At 41.9% G+C, this 19,525-nt stretch overlaps 1 protein-coding gene across 1 annotated transcript in view; it reads right to left on the reverse strand.

Moving 5' to 3' along the window:
• The window catches only part of pkd1 (polycystin 1, transient receptor potential channel interacting), a 72,776-nt gene extending 55,816 nt beyond the window's left edge, over nucleotides 1-16,960 (reverse strand). Inside the window, exon 1 of the mRNA XM_023333135.1 lies at nucleotides 16,409-16,960. Within this exon, the coding sequence (XP_023188903.1) occupies nucleotides 16,409-16,683 (275 nt within the window). The 5' untranslated portion in view covers nucleotides 16,684-16,960. The remainder of the gene's footprint in view (nucleotides 1-16,408) is intronic.
• Nucleotides 16,961-19,525: the final 2,565 nt, after the last annotated feature.

A 19,525-nucleotide genomic window follows, 5' to 3' on the forward strand; every position in this document is an offset into this window, starting at 1 on the left:
TGTGTGTGAACAGAGTAGGACGCCCGTTCCCAAAAGGAAACATCTGTACATTCCAGACCAGCTGTGTAAGAAAAGATGGAGACCGAGAGACTGAACGAGAGAAAGAGAGAGAGCTCTGCTCTGCTAAAACCATCAGAGGACGAGAAAAGGGAAGCAATGGGAACGAAGCCCCGCCCACTGCCCGATCGCTCAAGCATCACGTCGACAAAACCGGCTTCAAGTCACGGCTCTCCGCCCGGCGTGTGTGTGTTTCTCACACCTAGAGTCAACTCAACAGAGACAACCAGAGATAGGACAGACAGAGAGAGAGACTATACGTATGTGTGCTTAACATGACCATATAATCTGACCTTCGGCACGACTATTAGCAACAGACTCCCGTTCTCTCTGCTACCCCTGGACACACATGGTTTCATTTATACACACACATACAGCGCCGAACACATATGGTTCTGTTTTGCTAACAGTGTGGCCAATGATCTAACAACTCCTTATAAGGCCTGTCTGGTGCCACTTATTCTGAGCTAGGAGATGAAAACACACAGAAAATCCTCGCTGGCTCTGCTGTGTTTGGTCAGATGGGATGACAGGAGGAGCTGGAAGGAACAATGAAGGAAATATGGATGGAGAAAAAGGGGGAAAAAGACCTAGCTGAAGAAATAATTAAGACAAAAAGCAATTACACTGATATTCGTTTGTTCTTCTGCAAACCCCCCCCCCCAAAAAAACGACATGTAGATGGCAGACTGACATCTGTTGCATCTTGGCAGCAAAGTAGTGCAAGTCCCTGTAAGTGAAGGCCAACGCTCCACTAACCCACTAAACACAGGCTCCTCTGTGGTGGCTTTCATCCCCTCGGCCTCTTTTCCTGATTACTGTGCTGCTCCCTCGCTCCCCCAGTCACTTCTCTGCTTGTTCTGCTTCCCCCAAAACTGCTAAGAGTTGGAAAGTCTGCGCTAGTAAGTCGACGGGTTAGCTGACACAGTCTGAACCAGAACTGGGGCTCCTACTGGAACTGTCAGATCAAAATGTAAAAAAGTTCCCAGATGCAAATATGAAAACCTAAAATCTTGGTTTTTCTGGCGTTATCAGATTTATAACACCACTGAGAGATGTATGTATGGGTGGATGAATAAATGGACTTTAGACAATGGGACAGGGACTAAATCATGTCATTTCCATATATACAGACATTAAAGACATTTAAATCAAATTCCATATGTTCCCAGATTTTTCTAGGAAGCATGGAGGTGAGGAGACAGCCGAGGCATCATGAGCCTCTATTGACTGATTTCCCTTCTGCAAACATGGAAAGTCTGGGATACAGATATTGGAAAAGGAGACATGCGATTAAAGAGGCTTTCTGGTCTAAAAGTCTATCATCTTGCCTCACATTTTGGCTCCTCTCCTCTCATCTTGCTCCTCTATTTAGAACATTTTGTCCAGTTTTCCAGCCGCTGCTGCGTGGGTTGTCCGATGTCCAGCTGGCAAGTGAAGGGCAGCTGTGCACAGCGGTCTAACACACTTAACCTAAAAACGACGCACTCACACATGCACAGAGAACGGTACGTGCAAATGATAACATCTGCAAGTAGAGGAAAAGAATCGGCCTGTTTATTGTCTTTGAGACTGTACCAGTCAAAAACATCTTTATTTATATACTGCAGACTTAGAAGACAGAAAATGCATGTCAGGACTGCAGTGGTGGATCATTTTGAGTGAAAATATCTATGCCGTTTGTCTGAAAAACAAAATTACCCCTAGCAGTACCAGTAACTATAAAAACGGTTATTATCCAAGCAAACTTGGAAGCAAACATAAACAAATGTTTCGAGTAAACTATGGCACAGTTGGAGCTGCAGCTTCCACCACTTGTCTGTTTGGATTTCCGACATGCAACGGATTTCGCAACACACGCCAAATATATGTGGTGTAGTGAAAAGAGAGAAACCAAACTATCGTCTGCAGTAATTTCTGCATCAACAAATTATAACCGCCAACTTTAATCCCACTGAAAGAGAATCCTTAAGTAATATGAAATAACCGAAGCCGAGAAGAGAAAACACCACCATTCAACATTAAAAAAACAAAAACAAAAGAAAACATTCACGAATATATCAGTCGCCCAAAATGGTAAATTGCACTTTTTTTCCCCAACATTATGTGAGAAATAAATGGTTTTATAATTTGGATCCGGTTGTTTTGCATTGCTCCAATAGAGTTAGTTGCATCCGACAACGCGAGCTACACATCACGGCTGTATATCCTCATGCATAAAAGTCAGACACACCTCTTGCGTCTGACTTTTCACTCTAATCGGACTTTTTCCTGACACACAGGCTTTCACTCGAGGGACACTCAATGGACCACTGGACTTGTGAGAATATGTACCAGAAATTGAGTCAACGAACATAAGCTGAATGTCTTGGTAGGACAAGTTTATTTATTCATTTATTTCAAACACGACAGAAGTATAAAGTCACACACACGAACAAGGAATGAAAAAGACACATATTTTTGTTCCACGATAATCTTATCATGCTCAGAAAGGAGTAGGAAGAAGTAAGAAACTTATGAACTTCTACCCCCCAAAAAACATACAATATTTTCAGACGGACTCTCATTAAAAAGTTTGATATTTTCTTCTCTACTTCTGATCTCCTACCATAAATAAGTACACTGTTTTTGTTTTCTGGAGTAAAAGATTTTAGTTCATATTTTCCCTCAAAATGGACGCGTCTCACTTTCCTACCGTGTTTCGGTTGAGCTGGTTGGTCTCACTTATGACATTCCTGCCAGATTAGACCCCTAGTCTACCTTGGTCAGACTCAGTCACAGGGACATTGCTAGCGGTCAGACACCAAATCGGATTCAGTGCGTCTTGGCCTCTAAGGATATCTTGATAAGAAGATCTTGTCCCAGAAGATTGTGTGATTTTAAAACACCACAACAGATCTCGTCACAGTGATTTCTTCCCAGTCAAGTCAAACCAGCTGCCATCTGTGTATGACTTTGACTGGTGGAGTTATAGTGCAATCTATTTTCACGAACCCTTTAAGCCTTTCACTCCTTTGTATTAAATGTTTGAGATTCTGATTTAGAAGAAAGACAAAAAATAGCTCTTGAATCGTAACAGAGTGGTGAATAAGGACTCCCTGTTGAGATGGTTGACAACACTTAGAAAACCAAATAAGCCTCCACCACTTTTAAATAAATAGTGTACTTGTATTTTGAGTACTTGCACAAAAAAACAACATAATTTGAAAGCACTGTGGCAGTATTGTGACAGGTTAACCATTAGCTGCTAATGATGCTAGCATTAGCTTAGCTGGTGCTATGCAAGAATTAGACGAAAATAAAAACTACAATATGTGAACCAGTCAACTAGAACATTGAACCCAATTCTTCAAAACAGTTTGTAATTTTCAAAATCGTTTCATTATTTGTGAAAACAAAACTAAAGAATTGTTAGTTTTACTAAAAGATATTGCCAAAATCTCATATTCATGAGCTGGATTGTTTTGTGACGCCCTTAGTATTAAAAAAAAAAAAAAATCGCTTAACCTGCTGCAAATGAGTGTTAAAAAGTTTGAAATGTTTTAAAGTACACTTCCTGTGTAGTTTTGGTTAACTTTTCTTCTTCCATTCCTGTGCAGAGGGAGTACTAATCACAAAAAACCTTGAAAATGCTCCATTATCCATTCATCCATTATCTAACACACTTATCCTTGCAGGAACGAGAGAGGGTTTAGTGCCTACAATGGTCCATTACTGTTTTCTAAAATTGAACAAAGGTTCCATTAATTTTAGTCTATGTTTTTAACATCTTTGTTCTGTGTAAAAATATTTTGTTTTTGTTTGATTAGTCAATGAATTTATGATTTTGTGCCTTAGTTAAGCACTGAAAATAAGTTGCAGAGTAATTGCTAACTTCAGGGTTGTTAGTGACAAATGATTAGCCAGTTGAGCTATATTTACAAATTGTTTGTATCTTTCTATCTCTTTCTTCTCTTCTCTTTCTTTTCATTTTTCATGGGAGCTCAAAATGCTGTTGTCCAGTTCCATAAAGTCTTCTTTTTGGTCCTAAGAGATGAGTCAACTTTCTCATGTTTCCAGCGTTTCCATTTATTTGCCATGCAGTCATGCCACACATGAGGAGAACAGAGCAAAGAAGCAATTTAAAGACTCAACTCTTCATATAAACTGCTGCGACAAACACCAGAAAGCCTGTTATTAAGTAAGCCTCCAGAGCAGACGATGAGTGTGTCAGTGACCTTGACAGCAGATGTGACTGCTGAAACAATCTTTGGTGAGGATGATAAAAGTCTCAGCTCGGCGCTTCTATTTCATACCTGTTCACTTTGCTCTCTGTTCTCCCTGCTTCTTTGATCCGTTTCAGGTTCACTGGCCTGAAACCGAACTAAACTGGACCTGCAGTGACTTCCTCCCTGCAGATAAACAGCGGATCCAGACTGTGGTTTAAAATGAGAAGCCTCTGCAACATTTCTTCAGTTTTATGGCTTTAGCTGTTTTTTTTTCCTACTCTTTTAGTCCTAACAGTCTTGTACAAAGAAATGACTATGTAGGGAAATCTCCTCATTTACTGTTGGTGGATAAGACACATTCCTGAAATTAAAGCGAAAATGAAAAACATGTTCCGTTTTTATTTAATTTATTTTTTTGGTGTGAATGTAAATTATGACAGAAAGAAAAAAACATAGCCAGTTCGCATTTCATTAAAATATTTGACTCGCCTGTTATTCTGTGCTTGACACATTCTCCGTTTCCACCCTGAAAACCTCTTATTATCATTCAGTGCAAGCTGTGCCGGGTGTTATTCTAGGATGTCTTCAAGTGTTTGAATTGCCACCCTTGTGTAGTGTGTGCCGACTCCAGAGACAAGATTCAACTCGAGCACAAACACACCTACAAGGTCACGCAATGACGACTCCTGCCGTATGGATACTGTCACTCTTTAGGAAACAGCAGTGATGAACATCTGTGGACGTCAAATGCTACCTCCTTGAGTTAAATTAATGCAAATGTATATTTATTTACATAGCATGTGAGATACTGCTAACTGAAAGTTTGCATATTTTAATCAAACGTAGAGGTCAGATGTTTCCAAATATTTTTTTCGCTTAAAATTACAGATTTCATTCATATCCAGGCCAATCGGTCACCGGTATCAGTTTGGCTAAAGTTTACCTTATTATGAAGTCATTAGTTCCCATGCATGATTTGACAGGAGGTAATTGAAAATATAACTTATACTACGGCTGAAACGATTAATCAAAAATAATTTAATTAATCAATCATTGAAATAATCTGCGACTAATTTAGGACTGGATCAATTATTAACTGGAGTATACAGACTCAGAAAAGGCCATTGGTTGAGAGAACAACATCGTAGCTGTAATTAAACTAAAACTATAAAAAGAATTTACATATTTTATATTTTAAGACAAAAAAATCCTTCTTTGTCTGTTATGTTGTTCTACACCAAACTCCTCAGGTGGAATAGTTTAAGCTTCAACCGTTTCTCATTCTGTAAAAATAAACTCCTAGTAAACATCTTTTGCTATCCAAAAAAATAATCAACAAATCAGCACTACACTGATGTTCAGTAAACTCTTGACCTTCAATCGTCTTTTGCAACAAATGTTCACTAAATGAGTTCTATCTTATTGGACTTGAGACATTAGAATGTTTATTTATTTAGTTAAAAAATAAGTAAAATATTTAAATGATTAAATAAAAAAAACCCTGCATTACATGCCAATTTTTTATTTCTTTAATTGATTAACTGTCAGAATAATTGACTGAATAATCAATTACTAAGATAATCGTTAGTTGCACTCTAAAGAAAGAAGAAATGCTTTGTTAGCAGGCAGGATGAGATGATGACAGAAATATTTAAAGACCCAACTTAAATGAGGGTGGAATAGAAAGGAGACAGAAACCCAAAGAGATAAAAACTTACAGTCAAACTCAGAGGGCTGCTTTTTATTAAAACAAAGTTAACAAAGTGGCTTTTATTGGGGAAAGAAGTTTTGTAAGGGAAACTCAAACAAGAAACATCGATCTATCAGCTGAAGTAAACAAAAACATTTTCACCATTAGCATTTCTTCATTTTTGTCAGACTTTTTAAAAGTCTTTCTCCTTTTGTCAGAGAAAAAAACAAAACTGTTCCAATGATGTCAAACAAGCCCTTTTTGATTGGAAAAGTTCCTAACTGAGATAAATGAGCGTCGCAGCCATAAAAGACTGCTTCAGATTGCAATGAAAGCACCGATTTCTCCTTCATGCTTTCTGTTGGAATAAAAAACGTCAAACTATCTCCCCTACAAAAATTCACTGGGACTTAACATTCAAAGTGATGCTAAAATCCGGCAGTAAACAGGCTTTTAATGCCTCGTATCAGTTTCTTTTTCTCTCTTTGAGGTTTGACCCGCCTGTTCTTACTTTGGTAGACGAGATGTAACAGATGCACATGTGTTTGTGGAAACTTTGATTTAAGTCAGTAATATAATAAAGTACCTTCGCTGCACTGATATACTGCATTTTAACGCAGTTTGTTGTCTTTTTAATGTTTAAAACATTCACATTATTCTAAAGGTCATCCTACTCAGTTGGATTGTGAGTCCAATATTTATATTTCTGTTAACTACACAGCAACTGTGCCGCCATTATTACTCTTAATCTTGTTCTTTTATATGCATTTTTAATCCTTTCTGATATTTGTGTGAACTCATACACTTGAATTTCCCCACAGTGGGACAATAAAGATCAAGGAAACAAACTCAAATAAAGGTCAATTAAAGGTCTATCATTGTAATGTATGTTTTTATGCCTTTTATTATTAATTATTTTACTATTACTGGAGCCACGCAACAAAATGAACAATACGTACATTTTAAACATGCAGCTCAGTGATAATAAAGTCTGTCAATGACTATGTCTAAAGGCCATTTCTACTCTATTCTATCTTTGCTTATCAAATCATGCAGTACTGTGACAAAGTTATTGCCTCCTCCTCATATTCTTCATATTTGCATGTCTGTGTTTCAGAATGTCAAACCAATTTAAATATTAGTTAAAGACACAACTGAACACAAAATGCAGTTTTTAACTCGGGGGGTGGGGGGGGGTAGTAAGGGTGAAAAAAAAAATCATAACTTAACTGTGGTTGATCACACCCAGGTTTGATTACTGCCTTAGTTAGAGACAAAATGACGAACATCTTCCTTTTGCAACAGAGTCTGAGAATAATCTGAATATGCTGTGAATTCACAGCTTAAGAGTTTCCTCAGGTGCAATTTAGATTAAAGAAATAAGCAACAGAGCAGATGGAGTATTACTCTAGTCAAACACAAAAAAACAAGCTAATCATATTTTCAGTTTGGTTCCTACCCAAAATGCATCAAATACAAATAAAACTATAATGTCTTTTTGTCCCCCTCCCACACTGTTGAACCACCAGATGCAGGTTCTGGATCCATCCAGTAAAAACAAAACCTTTTTTACATTAGACCAACACTGAGCTAATGGACACAGACAGGGAAGAAGACATTGAACTCCATCTTAAGTCCGCCTCATTTCTTGCCTCATGTTCTCCTTTACAACCAGCTGAAATGTCTGAACGTCTGCGAGTGATGTCATGGGTTACGTTTGCCATGGAAACCAAACAAATTCTCCCTTGGGTATTGTCAGAGCGCCCAACCTTCCCCACTCGATCTCCGTCTGCAGAGTGTGTGGTCAGTGGCCACCTCTGGATTAGGAGGCGAGGTCGGACACGCAGTGAAAAACGAAAGTGGAGAATTTTTTTTTTTTTACATCCAGTCCCATGTGCTGCGCAGCTGTATCGTGACTTGCTGCAATCTCACATTGAACCAAGTAACCCAGCTCCAGTTAAATGGCTGTGGCGCATCTCTGTGTATGTGCATCCTGCTGCCATGGAAACACCACAAACTTCATCAGAGTCAAACAGACACGACCTTGAAATGCTAAGCAGACAGCAGGTTGCAATAAACAAAATTGCTATACAATACAAAACAAAAAAACACTATCATTCCTTTTTCTTTACTCATTTATATTTAGTAATATTTAAATTACATGCAACATTACACCTACATTATGGTTACAATCGTATTTATTAATATTTAACACTGTGGGTGGAGTAGCTTGTCAACTAATAAGCAATTTTCCCTTGGAGATCAATAAAGTTTATTCATCCATCCATCCATTTTCTAACACCCTTGTCCCTAGTGGGGTGGGGAGGGGTTAAAGTTTATTCTATCCTATTTTTTAAAGGTCATTTTTTCAGAGTCTTCTGCCTCGGGACAAAAGCGTATTGTCCAACTTTCCTTGAAGCAATCTGCATACGAAGGAAAGGCACTTAAAAAAAAAAACACTGAAGAGGTTTCCTTTCACTAGCATTTCCCAAAAATGACTTCAGAGCTCCAAAATTCTCTAAAAAAGTGTTATGAGATTTTATTATGTGTGTGGGTTGGAGCAGATGGGCCAGTGTGGAGTATGAGGGCTTTTTTCCCCCCCTCCAACTTCCTTCTGCAGAGCGTTACAGCACTCTGCTGCCACTCAATTATTTTTCTTCTCTATAACGGAGGGCGTATCCACCGTATTTACATTTGGGGCCAGATAGAGGCAAAGCCATTGAGGCGGTTTTAAAACGCATTAATTCACAAATATATCGTTCTTGTAAAGCTGGACAAATGCCAATCTTTTGAAAGCAGCAACTGGGCCTGTCAGGATCTGTGTTTTCTGTGTTCATTTAGAGTTTTTTGTGTCCTTGCGTCTCTTCGTTGTCCTGTCCTCCCCTTGATTGTTCCCAGGTGTGTCTCGTCTCTGTGATTACCCTCCCGTGTATTTAACTCCACCTGTGTTCTTTGTTCCTCGTCGGGTCCTCGTCTATGTTTCGTCAGTGTTTCCTTGTGCCTGCTTCTTGTTACTGGACTTATTTTCACCATTAAAATCATCATTTTCATCTTACCTGGGTCTACAGCGTCTGCCTCACCAACCCTCACCACACCTTATGACAGAAGGACCCGACCAGGAAGTACGGTGAGGCACGCGTTTTTCTTTTCACCATGGACCCGGTGGAGTTAAAGGAGCTGACGGACACGATCGGGGAATATAAGGAGGCGATGGCCAAACCGTACGCTGCCTGCAGACGGCTCGGTTTCGCCATCCGCTTGGGGCTCCTACTGGACTACTGGGTTCCTCGTTTTCCGCACCAGGGGTTGGTGGAGTTGCAGAGGGAGGCAGAGTGGGAGCGTATGGCGGCTCTAGCCGTCATGGCTGGCGAACCTCTGCCTCCCAAGCCGCACAGTTTCTCCGCCAGCCCGGATCCAGCTCCAGCTCCGGGACCAGCACCCCCAACCGGTGCGGCCGGCGCACCCGGGGCCGTTTCAGCCGGCGTTCCAGCCGGCGCACCCGAGGCCGTTTCAGCCGGCGTTCCAGCCGGCGCACCCGAGGCCGAATCAGCCGGCGTTCCAGCCGGCGCACCGCAGGCCGAATCAGCCGGCGTTCCAGCCGGCGCACCCCAGGCCGAATCAGCCGGCGTTCCAGCAGGCGCACCCCAGGCCGCCCGGAGACAGCGACGTGAGCCGCCGGTGGACCCGGCCCCTCGTCGCCTTCCGGAGCTGTCACCTCCGCAGCCGGTTCCAAGGCTTCGCTGCGGCTCGCCTCCGCGGCCGGTTCCAAGGCTTCGCTGCGGCTCGCCTCCGCGGCCGGTTCCAAGGCTTCGCTGCGGCTCGCCTCCGCGGCCGGTTCCAAGGCTTCGCTGCGGCTCGCCTCCGCGGCCGGTTCCAAGGCTTCGCTGCGGCTCGCCTACGCGGCCGGTTCCAAGGCTTCGCTCCGGCGCACCCGAGGCCGAGTCAGCCGGCGTTCCAGCCGGCGCACCCGAGGCCGAGTCAGCCGGCGTTCCAGCCGGCGCACCCGAGGCCGAGACTCCCTGTGTTCCTACCGAGACTCCCTGCGTTCCTCCAGAGACCCTGACCTCCAGCGTTCCTCCAGAGACCCTGACCTCCAGCGTTCCTCCAGAGACCCTGACCTCCAGCGTTCCTCCAGAGACCCTGACCTCCAGCGTTCCTCCAGAGACCCTGACCTCCAGCGTTCCTCCAGAGACCCTGACCTCCAGCGTTCCTCCAGAGACCCTGACCTCCAGCGTTCCTCCAGAGACCCTGACCTCCAGCGTTCCTCCAGAGACCCTGACCTCCAGCGTTCCTCCAGAGACCCTGACCTCCAGCGTTCCTCCAGAGACCCTGACCTCCAGCGTTCCTCCAGACCCTGACCCCAGCGTTCCTCCAGAGACCCTGACCCCCAGCGTTCCTCCCGAGACCGAGACCCCCAGCGTTCCTCCCGAGACCGAGACCCCCAGCGTTCCTCCCGAGACCGAGACCCCCAGCGTTCCTCCCGAGACCGAGACCCCTTGTGCTCCGACCGAGACCCCCTGTGCTCCACCAGAGACCCTGCCTCGGGGGGCTCGTCGTCGCCGTCTGTGGGCGGCCCCCGGGACTCATCGCCACCTCCAGCGCCGCGGACGGCCGCCGGACCGCCTCCGTGGTTCCCGCCTCCAGCGCCGCGGACGGCCGCCGGACCGCCTCCGTGGTTCCCGCCTCCAGCGCCGCGGACGGCCGCCGGACCGCCTCCGTGGTTCCCGCCTCCAGCGCCGCGGACGGCCGCCGGACCGCCTCCGTGGTTCCCGCCTCCAGCGCCGCGGACGGCCGCCGGACCGCCTCCGTGGTTCCCGCCTCCAGCGCCGCGGACGGCCGCCGGACCGCCTCCGTGGTTCCCGCCTCCAGCGCCGCGGACGGCCGCCGGACCGCCTCCGTGGTTCCCGCCTCCGTGATTCCCGCCTCCAGCGCCGCGGACGGCCGCCGGACCGCCTCTGTGGTTCCCGCCGCCGCGGACGACCACCGGACCACCTCCGTGGTTCCCGCCGCCGCGGACGACCACCGGACCACCTCCGTGGTTCCCGCCTCCTTTGCCTCCGCCCACCCTGTGGGTAGTTTTTTGTTTGTTTATGGACTCTTGGCCCTTCTTGTGTTTCCGCCCACGATGGTGGGTAGTTTTTTGTTTTTCTGGACTCTGGCCCCCCGTCCAGCGCCCCTCCGCCCACCCTTGTTGTGTTTTTGTTTTTTCTGGACTCTGGCCCCCCATCCGGCGCCCCTCCGCCCACCCTTGTTGTGGTTTTTTTTTTTTTTTTGGGCGTCTGGTAGCCGCCCTTGAGGGGGGGGTACTGTCAGGATCTGTGTTTTCTGTGTTCATTTAGAGTTTTTTGTGTCCTTGCGTCTCTTCGTTGTCCTGTCCTCCCCTTGATTGTTCCCAGGTGTGTCTCGTCTCTGTGATTACCCTCCCGTGTATTTAACTCCACCTGTGTTCTTTGTTCCTCGTCGGGTCCTCGTCTATGTTTCGTCAGTGTTTCCTTGTGCCTGCTTCTTGTTACTGGACTTATTTTCACCATTAAAATCATCATTTTCATCTTACCTGGGTCTACAGCGTCTGCCTCACCAACCCTCACCACACCTTATGACAGGGCCCTTCAAAACAGGACCACAGCTGATGTTGAGGAGGAAAACATAAAAAAAGCATCACTTGTGTTATATATCTACACAGAAACAACACTGTGTTTGTGATGGAAGGCAGAAATCTCAATTGTTTCGATTTCTGTTTCCAGGTGTCTGCTTTGGCTCCTTGTTTCGTTTAGCAATCATATCACAGCCAGCTTGTGCTCCAGTTGCATCCCAGGAACCCGTCACAATCATTGTTTATCTCAGAGACCAGGCTGTGAAAAATAACTTTAAAAAAAAACAAAAAAACATCATAACTCCACTGTGTGATGCTTGAAGTGGGTTGTGGAGGACAGAAATGTCAACAGGGTGAAGAAGATGCGTGATGGAGATCTGATTCAGCGATGAAACTGAAAACCAAGCAGAATCCAGCAGTGAAAGAAAGAAACCAAGGAGCTTGAATGCTGTGGAGATGTGGCTTTGTGAACCAGTTGAGCCTAAGAGAAAACTAAATGGAGACACTTAGGATCTAACTAAACCTAAGGACCAAAATCTACATACAGAGACAAGGGTGAATTACAAATGTATTTAGATCATTTTAGCTTTATTGTCATTAGGGCCTGTCCATGTTAGTGCACAAGTGGGAACAAAATTGCAAACACCTGTGGATCATGACACACGCCTATTTATGCAGATAAGCACTGCTGCCACACATTTGCCAGTATAAGTTGAATAGATCTTAACTATAGAGCGGAGACACGCTGACGGATGTACAAAAAATGTAAAGAACTGCAGAAATCATTCCGTAGAAGGAGGCCATGTTGTATTGTTTCCTTATACTTTCCATGATGAGTTTGAAACTTTGAGTTTCTTCCAGTTAATTTAGCTGAAATTGTGACTGAAACTTTAAATTGAGCACATCACAATTTACAAGTATCAATACTGTAAATATTTAAAGCTTAACATTACAAATCTGCTTCATGTAAAATAAAAGTCACTGTGTGAGGGTTTCAACAGGCTTTTTCCAAGAAGAAACTCAAATCCGCAAATCCTGTTGCTGTCCTCGGACTTTAATTAAACTCTGCCAATTTTAAGTTAAAGTAACATAATTAAATCAATGACACGTTCCATTGAGTCCTATAAGTCGTATCAAGTATAATGTACCTAATTATAGAAATTTACAATCTAAGTTAATTTTAGTATTTTGTACAAAATAATTAACAGGTAGAATAGACCATTTGAAAAGGAACAGATTAAATAGTTTTCCCCTTACATCGTAATATAAATAATCTAAGTAAGTTGCTGACATGTTGGGAAAAAATCTGTTATAAATATATGAAAGAGCTACATTGTTATCATAATTAAGCTTTAGAAGGTCAAAGCTGTAAAACATTTTTTTACAGTCTCCCGTATATTGAAGTAATGAGGACTCAAATGAAGGAGACACGTCCCGACAAAATTAAAAACTCAAATATGAATCAACATCCAGAACCAAAATGAAAACTTGTGACAAGAACCGAGCAGGAAACAAAGCGGCAGCAGAACTGCACTCGGAAAATAGAAAAACGACAAGAGTTGTGTGACTGCCGGACGAGTGACAGGTGTGCTGATTGTTGTCGACGGGAGGTGAAACTTGAGAGAACCGAGGGAATGTGAAGGCAACAGAGAATAAACAAACCTTCTCAATATTGGAAAAGGGAAACCAATCAGAAAAGCATACAAAACACAACATTAAGAAGAAAACCCAAACATTATGTATGGCAAAACCGAGAATTGGTATCTTCACCCACCATCTAAATCTTTTGAAAGCCTCTCAGCCACCAGATGACTTTGCTTACCCAGCATTTTTTTACTTGATGCTTAAAGGAAAGTTTTTCTTGATTTTACCAGACATAGTCCTTTCATAAACACTGTCATTTCAGACAAACTGCATTATTTGGGCTAATTTGAGTCCATCAGAACCACAACCGTGAAAGTTCTCCTTTGCTGAGTGATTCTACAAACATCATCGGAGTCTCGACCACGGCTCCTCCACGCTGCTGTCTTTACTCACGCCCACAATAGCAAAGAACAAACGCTAATACAGTAGAGACAAGAACCGAACCAGACGAGAAACGCTTAGAGTGAGACTTAACAAAAGACAAATGGCATTGAGACTTTCTCCTGTGATGACAAACATGTTTTCCAGTGAGGGAAAACCTGTTGGAGAATTTGGTGTAGGTGAAGTGTTTGGTTGGTGCAACCTTCATATTAAACGCGATGTTTGTGGAAATAAACAACGAAATAAAGAACCCAAAGATACATTGATCCAAGCGAGACAGAAAAATAAGTCAACCAAACAAAAACGTACTTTCTCTTGCATGAAGTATATTTCCTAAACTAACAGATCAAAGGGATGAGACGGAAAACAAGCAGCAGGTTTTTAAATCATAGGTAAATAGGTAACACATTGCAGACACTGCAGATGAATAATTATAAGCCTAAACATCTATTCTTGCATAATTCAGCATAAGACTTTCAGTGTCTTCTTCTGGTAAAATGAGCCAGATACCTAATTAATAAATGTCTATAGTGTTTGCAGTCAATCACCTACATGGAGCAAGCTGATAATTAACACCTCAGTAAAGCCTCAAACGTTACAGTCAATTATTCTCACCCGAATGGGAATCTGTCTGCAATTAATGAGACACTTAGCAAGTTGTTCGTCTTCTCTTATGCAATTGGTATCGATAACATTCAAGAAAAATATGCACATGTAAAATGAGCCAACATATGTATTCTGTACATGGAGCAGAGATTGATTTTCTGCAAAAAAAAAAGGAAAAGAAAAACATGACGTATGTACTACGTAGCTTTTTATGTGACGTTTCCAGCATATCCAAGACCTTAAGTAAAAAGTAAAGCAGTGATTACATATGAGCCAGAGCAAGTTAAGATTTTAGGTTAAATAAAGACTATATACAGAGTGAAAATAAATAATGGGTAACATATGGCTTCCAACAGCACAGAACATAATGTTCTCTCGCTGACCAGACTAAAAACTCAGGACCGATCCACACCGCAAGCAGCAGCTTTAAGGTTTAGGTGACCACTTATACACAAACACACACAAGCTTCACATACTACACATGCAATAATATATCACATACTAAAACACACACACGCCCACCTCCACGCCCACCCGCAAGCACACACACACACTCCCACACACCCACACACACACCCACGCACACACACACACACACACACACACACACACACACACACACACACACACACACACACACACACACACACACACACACACACACACACACACACACACACACACAATGTCATCAGTTATTTGACCTTTGAAACCCATATCTGGCATTACCCAAAGAGCAACTCACAACTTTCTATATTTAATGCTCATTTGGATGGCTTCATGTTTCTTGTTCCTTTAAATCCCAGTTTCCTTTCCAGCTCAATATATTCCACAGTCCAGACATTCATCCAAACATAGCATCTATCAGCAGTGACTATATCTAATTGTCTGATGTGGTAATAATTATTTTGATAGTTACTGAGGTGAAAACATGATGAAAATAGAATCCTATGAAAAAGGACTATTAATGCAAAGATGCTCCATAAATGGGTGCATACACAAAATTTGACATAAAGCTTGACAGAATATATTAAAAGTCATGAAGAGAAAAATAATGCATTAAAAAAAGCTAACACAATAATGTGGTGAATTAACTTGATTTCAGTCAGAAGTAGCAAAATACTATATAAAAGAAAAAAAGAAAAAAAAAAGAAATTGTACTCAAACATTTATTGTTATTAGATGTGAAACTATTGTTTTTATTGTTGTTGTAAAGCAAATGATGTGAAGTGGTAAGACTTGGTTAAACTATTTGGCTGTCCCAGAGCCGGTCCAAGATTTTATGGGGCCCTAAGTGACTTTGATTTTGGGCCCCAATTCCAGATTACACTAGTTCTTAAATAAATGACAGTAAATAAACATTTAGAAAAAACTATTTCTCTAACTTCCTGATCTGTTGTACGGACAGCAGTATTTGAGGTAAGGTTTTAAAAAAAAAGGCAACTAAAACCTCTAAATGTTTCACAGTTTCAATGTCAGATATCTTGGCAGAATACGTTTTGTAAAAGAGGCTGCCGATCAGCTGGCTGAAACACCACACTTTTCTTTCACTTCCAAGGAAGACATGTTCAGCTCAAAGAGTCATGGTGTGAATCTAAGTCACTCCTAATAAGTTACTTATTATGAGTCAATAAGTAATGAGTCACTTAATAGTGACTCATAATAAGATAATTCTATTTAAAGACATGTTTATTTGTTTATAGTTAAAATAGAGTGCAAAAGACACTAGATTATGCAACGTCCTTTTGCTTTTAAATTTTGTGAAAACACGGAAATTGTGTTGTGATTTTTAACTCAAGGTTAAATTTATTCCATTAGTGTCGTTCTGACCATAGAAGAAGAGCATATCCAGCAGAAACAGTGAGGAGGAAGCACTGGAATATTTTTATTATGAGGTTTTTAGATACATCGTCGATTAAATAAATAAATGAATGACCCTTATCAAATGATAAATATTTCCCTCTGTATTATTATAACTATTGTATTTCTGTTCTAGGTCCAAAATAAATTAACATTTTTGAGAATTATAAATAATTTCTTTAACTTCAAATTTGAGATATATATTTTGTGCGAGAGGTGAAACACTTTTGGAGAAAAGGAAGCAAGTCTCGGGGCTCGATGCAGAAACTTTTTCCGCTAATTCCTCGGGCCGGCTCTAAGATAACCGATATTTATGTAGTGCGTAACTTTTTTTTTTTCTTTTGCTTTTTCATCCTGTTAAATACTCACAGTGCGTTGACGGTCGGCGGAAACTCAGCAGCCGCTGGGGCCCTTTCCAGTCCGAGGCTGGAGCAATTAACGACGCAGAGCCGCTGGGGCCCCGCTGGCGCACAGCTGCAGTTAACGGGACAGGGGCTGCAGCTGCCGCCGCCGCCACCGTGCGGCCCGGAGCCCCACACCTCCAGGCAGCACAGCGCCACAAGCAGACCGGGAAAGAAGCTAAACCTCGGGACGCAGACGCCATGTTCTCGCTTGGATAAAGTCTGTCCATTTCCAAAAGGCATAGCTCACTCACATCTCATCGCCTCTGATGGTGCTAAGTCCCCTCAGGCTGGGAGGAAACAAAAAAAAAAAAAAAAAAAAAAAGAAAAAGAAGAAGAGGAAGAAAAAACACGCGTTTCCACTTTTCACGGCTTTCAAGTAAAGAGAGTAAAATAAAAAAGAGGGATACACTACTGACTTCGTAGTCCGCTTTTGTCTTCACACAGAGTTATAAGTTTTTTTCCTGATCAAACCCCCCTCCTCTGGAAATCTAACGGAACGTCTGCAGAGTCTTTTCAGGGAGGAGAAAAAAGTTTGGGAGAACTTCCTCTCTCCTCCTCTTTCCACTCCGTGCAGTTCCCACAGCCACCGCTGAGATCCTGGGAGAATGACAAAGGAGGAATCTTATTACTGCGCGTTTTTCACATGATGATTTATTTTAGCCACCACTTGAATTAAACTACGGGCCGATTTTTAGGTTGATGTTGTTGATTCTTCTGGGTAAAATTACGGAAACCCTTTAAATAAATAATATTGAACATGCCATTTATTTCAGTAATTCAACTCACTAAGTACTGAGGATTCTTTCCCTTAACAGCTACTGAAAACATGAAATTTGAGATTAAAATATTGGATCAGACTAATAAAAGACATTTTAGTAGAGAAAAGTATGTTAATGCAGTTAGAAACTGCATTTAACACACAACAAACTAACATAATTGCAAATACAAGCTCAAATACTATAGAAACTACATGAGTGAATTCACTGCCTATCTTATTCACTCATTTAACATTAAATCAGACTACATGTTATGTTTTGGTTAATAATGTGATTGTTTTCTTTTTGCTAAATGCAGCAATAATAGGGTCATAAAAGGGTCATTTTTGTACTTATTGACTTGTAAAACCTGATCTTTTTAACCACATAGAGCATTCACTCTTTAAATATGTCAAAAGTCTTCATTAAGTAAACAGAGTATGATCAAAGTGTTTCAGGACTGGGCCAAATGTCCTCTTTTTTAAAAAAAAAAATAAAACACATGGTCACCCTTCACAGTGCAGTTTTCTATTTATTTTATTTTGCACCACTGTCACATAAACAGTTTCATTGTGCTTCAAAAATGTCAATAAAGGCTCTCTTGATCCTGATCTTTTTCAGGCTGTGCAGTCAGTGCTTGAGACAGCTATCTCAAAGAGGACAGGTTGTTGTTCCCCTGCAGGACCTCATCAGAAACCCGCAGAGACGTGAAACAAGATGAGATTCCAGGCCTTCGGGGGGATCTGTCATGGAGAGCAGAGTTTTCTCTGCACAGCGACATTTTACATGGTTGTGCTAATTTGCATTGAGACGTTTCAGCTAAGTTGACGAATTTAGAAATCGGTCTGAAAACCTTCGTTCTCGCGAGCTAAGATAGGAATGAAGAATTTAAACAGAAAAACCAAATGCAGCAAAATTAGATGTTGATTACCTAAATCACCAAATCTCTGATTGTTAAACATTGTGTTCCCATTGCATTCCTGTCGCAACCTGGCATTATGTTCTTGATATTGGTCACATATGCAATTGCTCATCAAAATGATTAGAGAATGGGTCATAAGCACTTATCAGTTGCACCTTCAACATTTTTCTTCTATTAGGAGTCTATGAGTCTGATGAGGTTTTCCTAAATGTTCCTTATTTGGGAAAATTAACTCTCATCATTGTGTTGTGCTTCCGAAAGAAGCTCTTAAAAGTGTCTCCTTTCACAGCTAATGTTTACATTTTCATTCTTATCTTAGAATCTATTGAACTGATTTGTTGATTGTTCAATTATAACCAAATTTCTAACAATTTGTGGGTTAAAAACAGATTTAAAAAAATCCCACCCTAATTCCACTGGGTAAGGACTGTAAAACAGTACTTGTGTTGGAAATGGCATTCCATAAAAAACTCACCTCATGTTACAGCAACATTGCTAAAGTACACAGTCAATGTTTTTGTTCCCAGTATTGGAAATCTCAAACGGACAAGCATTTCCCCTTCCCAGATTAAACTACAGCGACTGCTGAAAATGTGACAAATGTGAAAGGCAGGCTTCAGGACCAAACGCTCCGCCCCGCTCACATCTCTCTTTCTCCCTGCAGTGCTTCCTGAAGCTGTGCGTGGCACGTGTTTGAGGCGTTTCCCGGGTGTTTGACTTGGCCGGGTCCCACCGGTTCTCCCTGCAGGCATCTGGTGCTTTGCACAAAGAAAAGAATCACAGCAATATCACTCTTCCCTTATCCTCACTGGCGTCGGCTCACTATTAAGTTTGTACAGCGGAGGCAAAACACGTGTGGTAGGAGGTACAAAATGTTCCAGCTCAGGTAAATATTTAAGTGACTCTGAAGGTGTTTGGGCTTTCATTTTTTATTTTTGTCTTTTTCACTTTTAATCACAAATAAGAAACTTTTAATCAGGTTTAAGATCAAAAGCTGTGGCCAAAAGTGGCAGCATACAGAGAGTGGAAGCAAAAATATTGCCTGAAGGATTGTACTATACAAACATTTACAGACCTTGTCAAACTCCATAGCTCCATGTAAAAAGTGACTTGAGTTTTATTTTTCCTTCTTTCAAATAAAATAGTAAAGAGTTCGCAGTGAGCCAAATGTTATGGTAGATCATGGTTCCAGTACATGAAGTTCTGTTCAGACTGAAATCTGCTCTCCATTCTCAAAACAAACGATGCATCATCCTGATGTAACCAATGATCCGAGACATATTTTCTTGCTTTCATTGATTGCTTTATGCTTTCTTTGTATTTTGGATTTTTAGCTTTGAAAATCCAGCAAGCATACAGAAGCAAAGATTTTTAAAATCAGCTGGTTCACTTGAAGTGATGTTTT

The sequence above is a fragment of the Xiphophorus maculatus genome, chromosome 5 (assembly GCF_002775205.1).
Source record: "Xiphophorus maculatus strain JP 163 A chromosome 5, X_maculatus-5.0-male, whole genome shotgun sequence".
Taxonomy (NCBI): domain Eukaryota; kingdom Metazoa; phylum Chordata; class Actinopteri; order Cyprinodontiformes; family Poeciliidae; genus Xiphophorus; species Xiphophorus maculatus.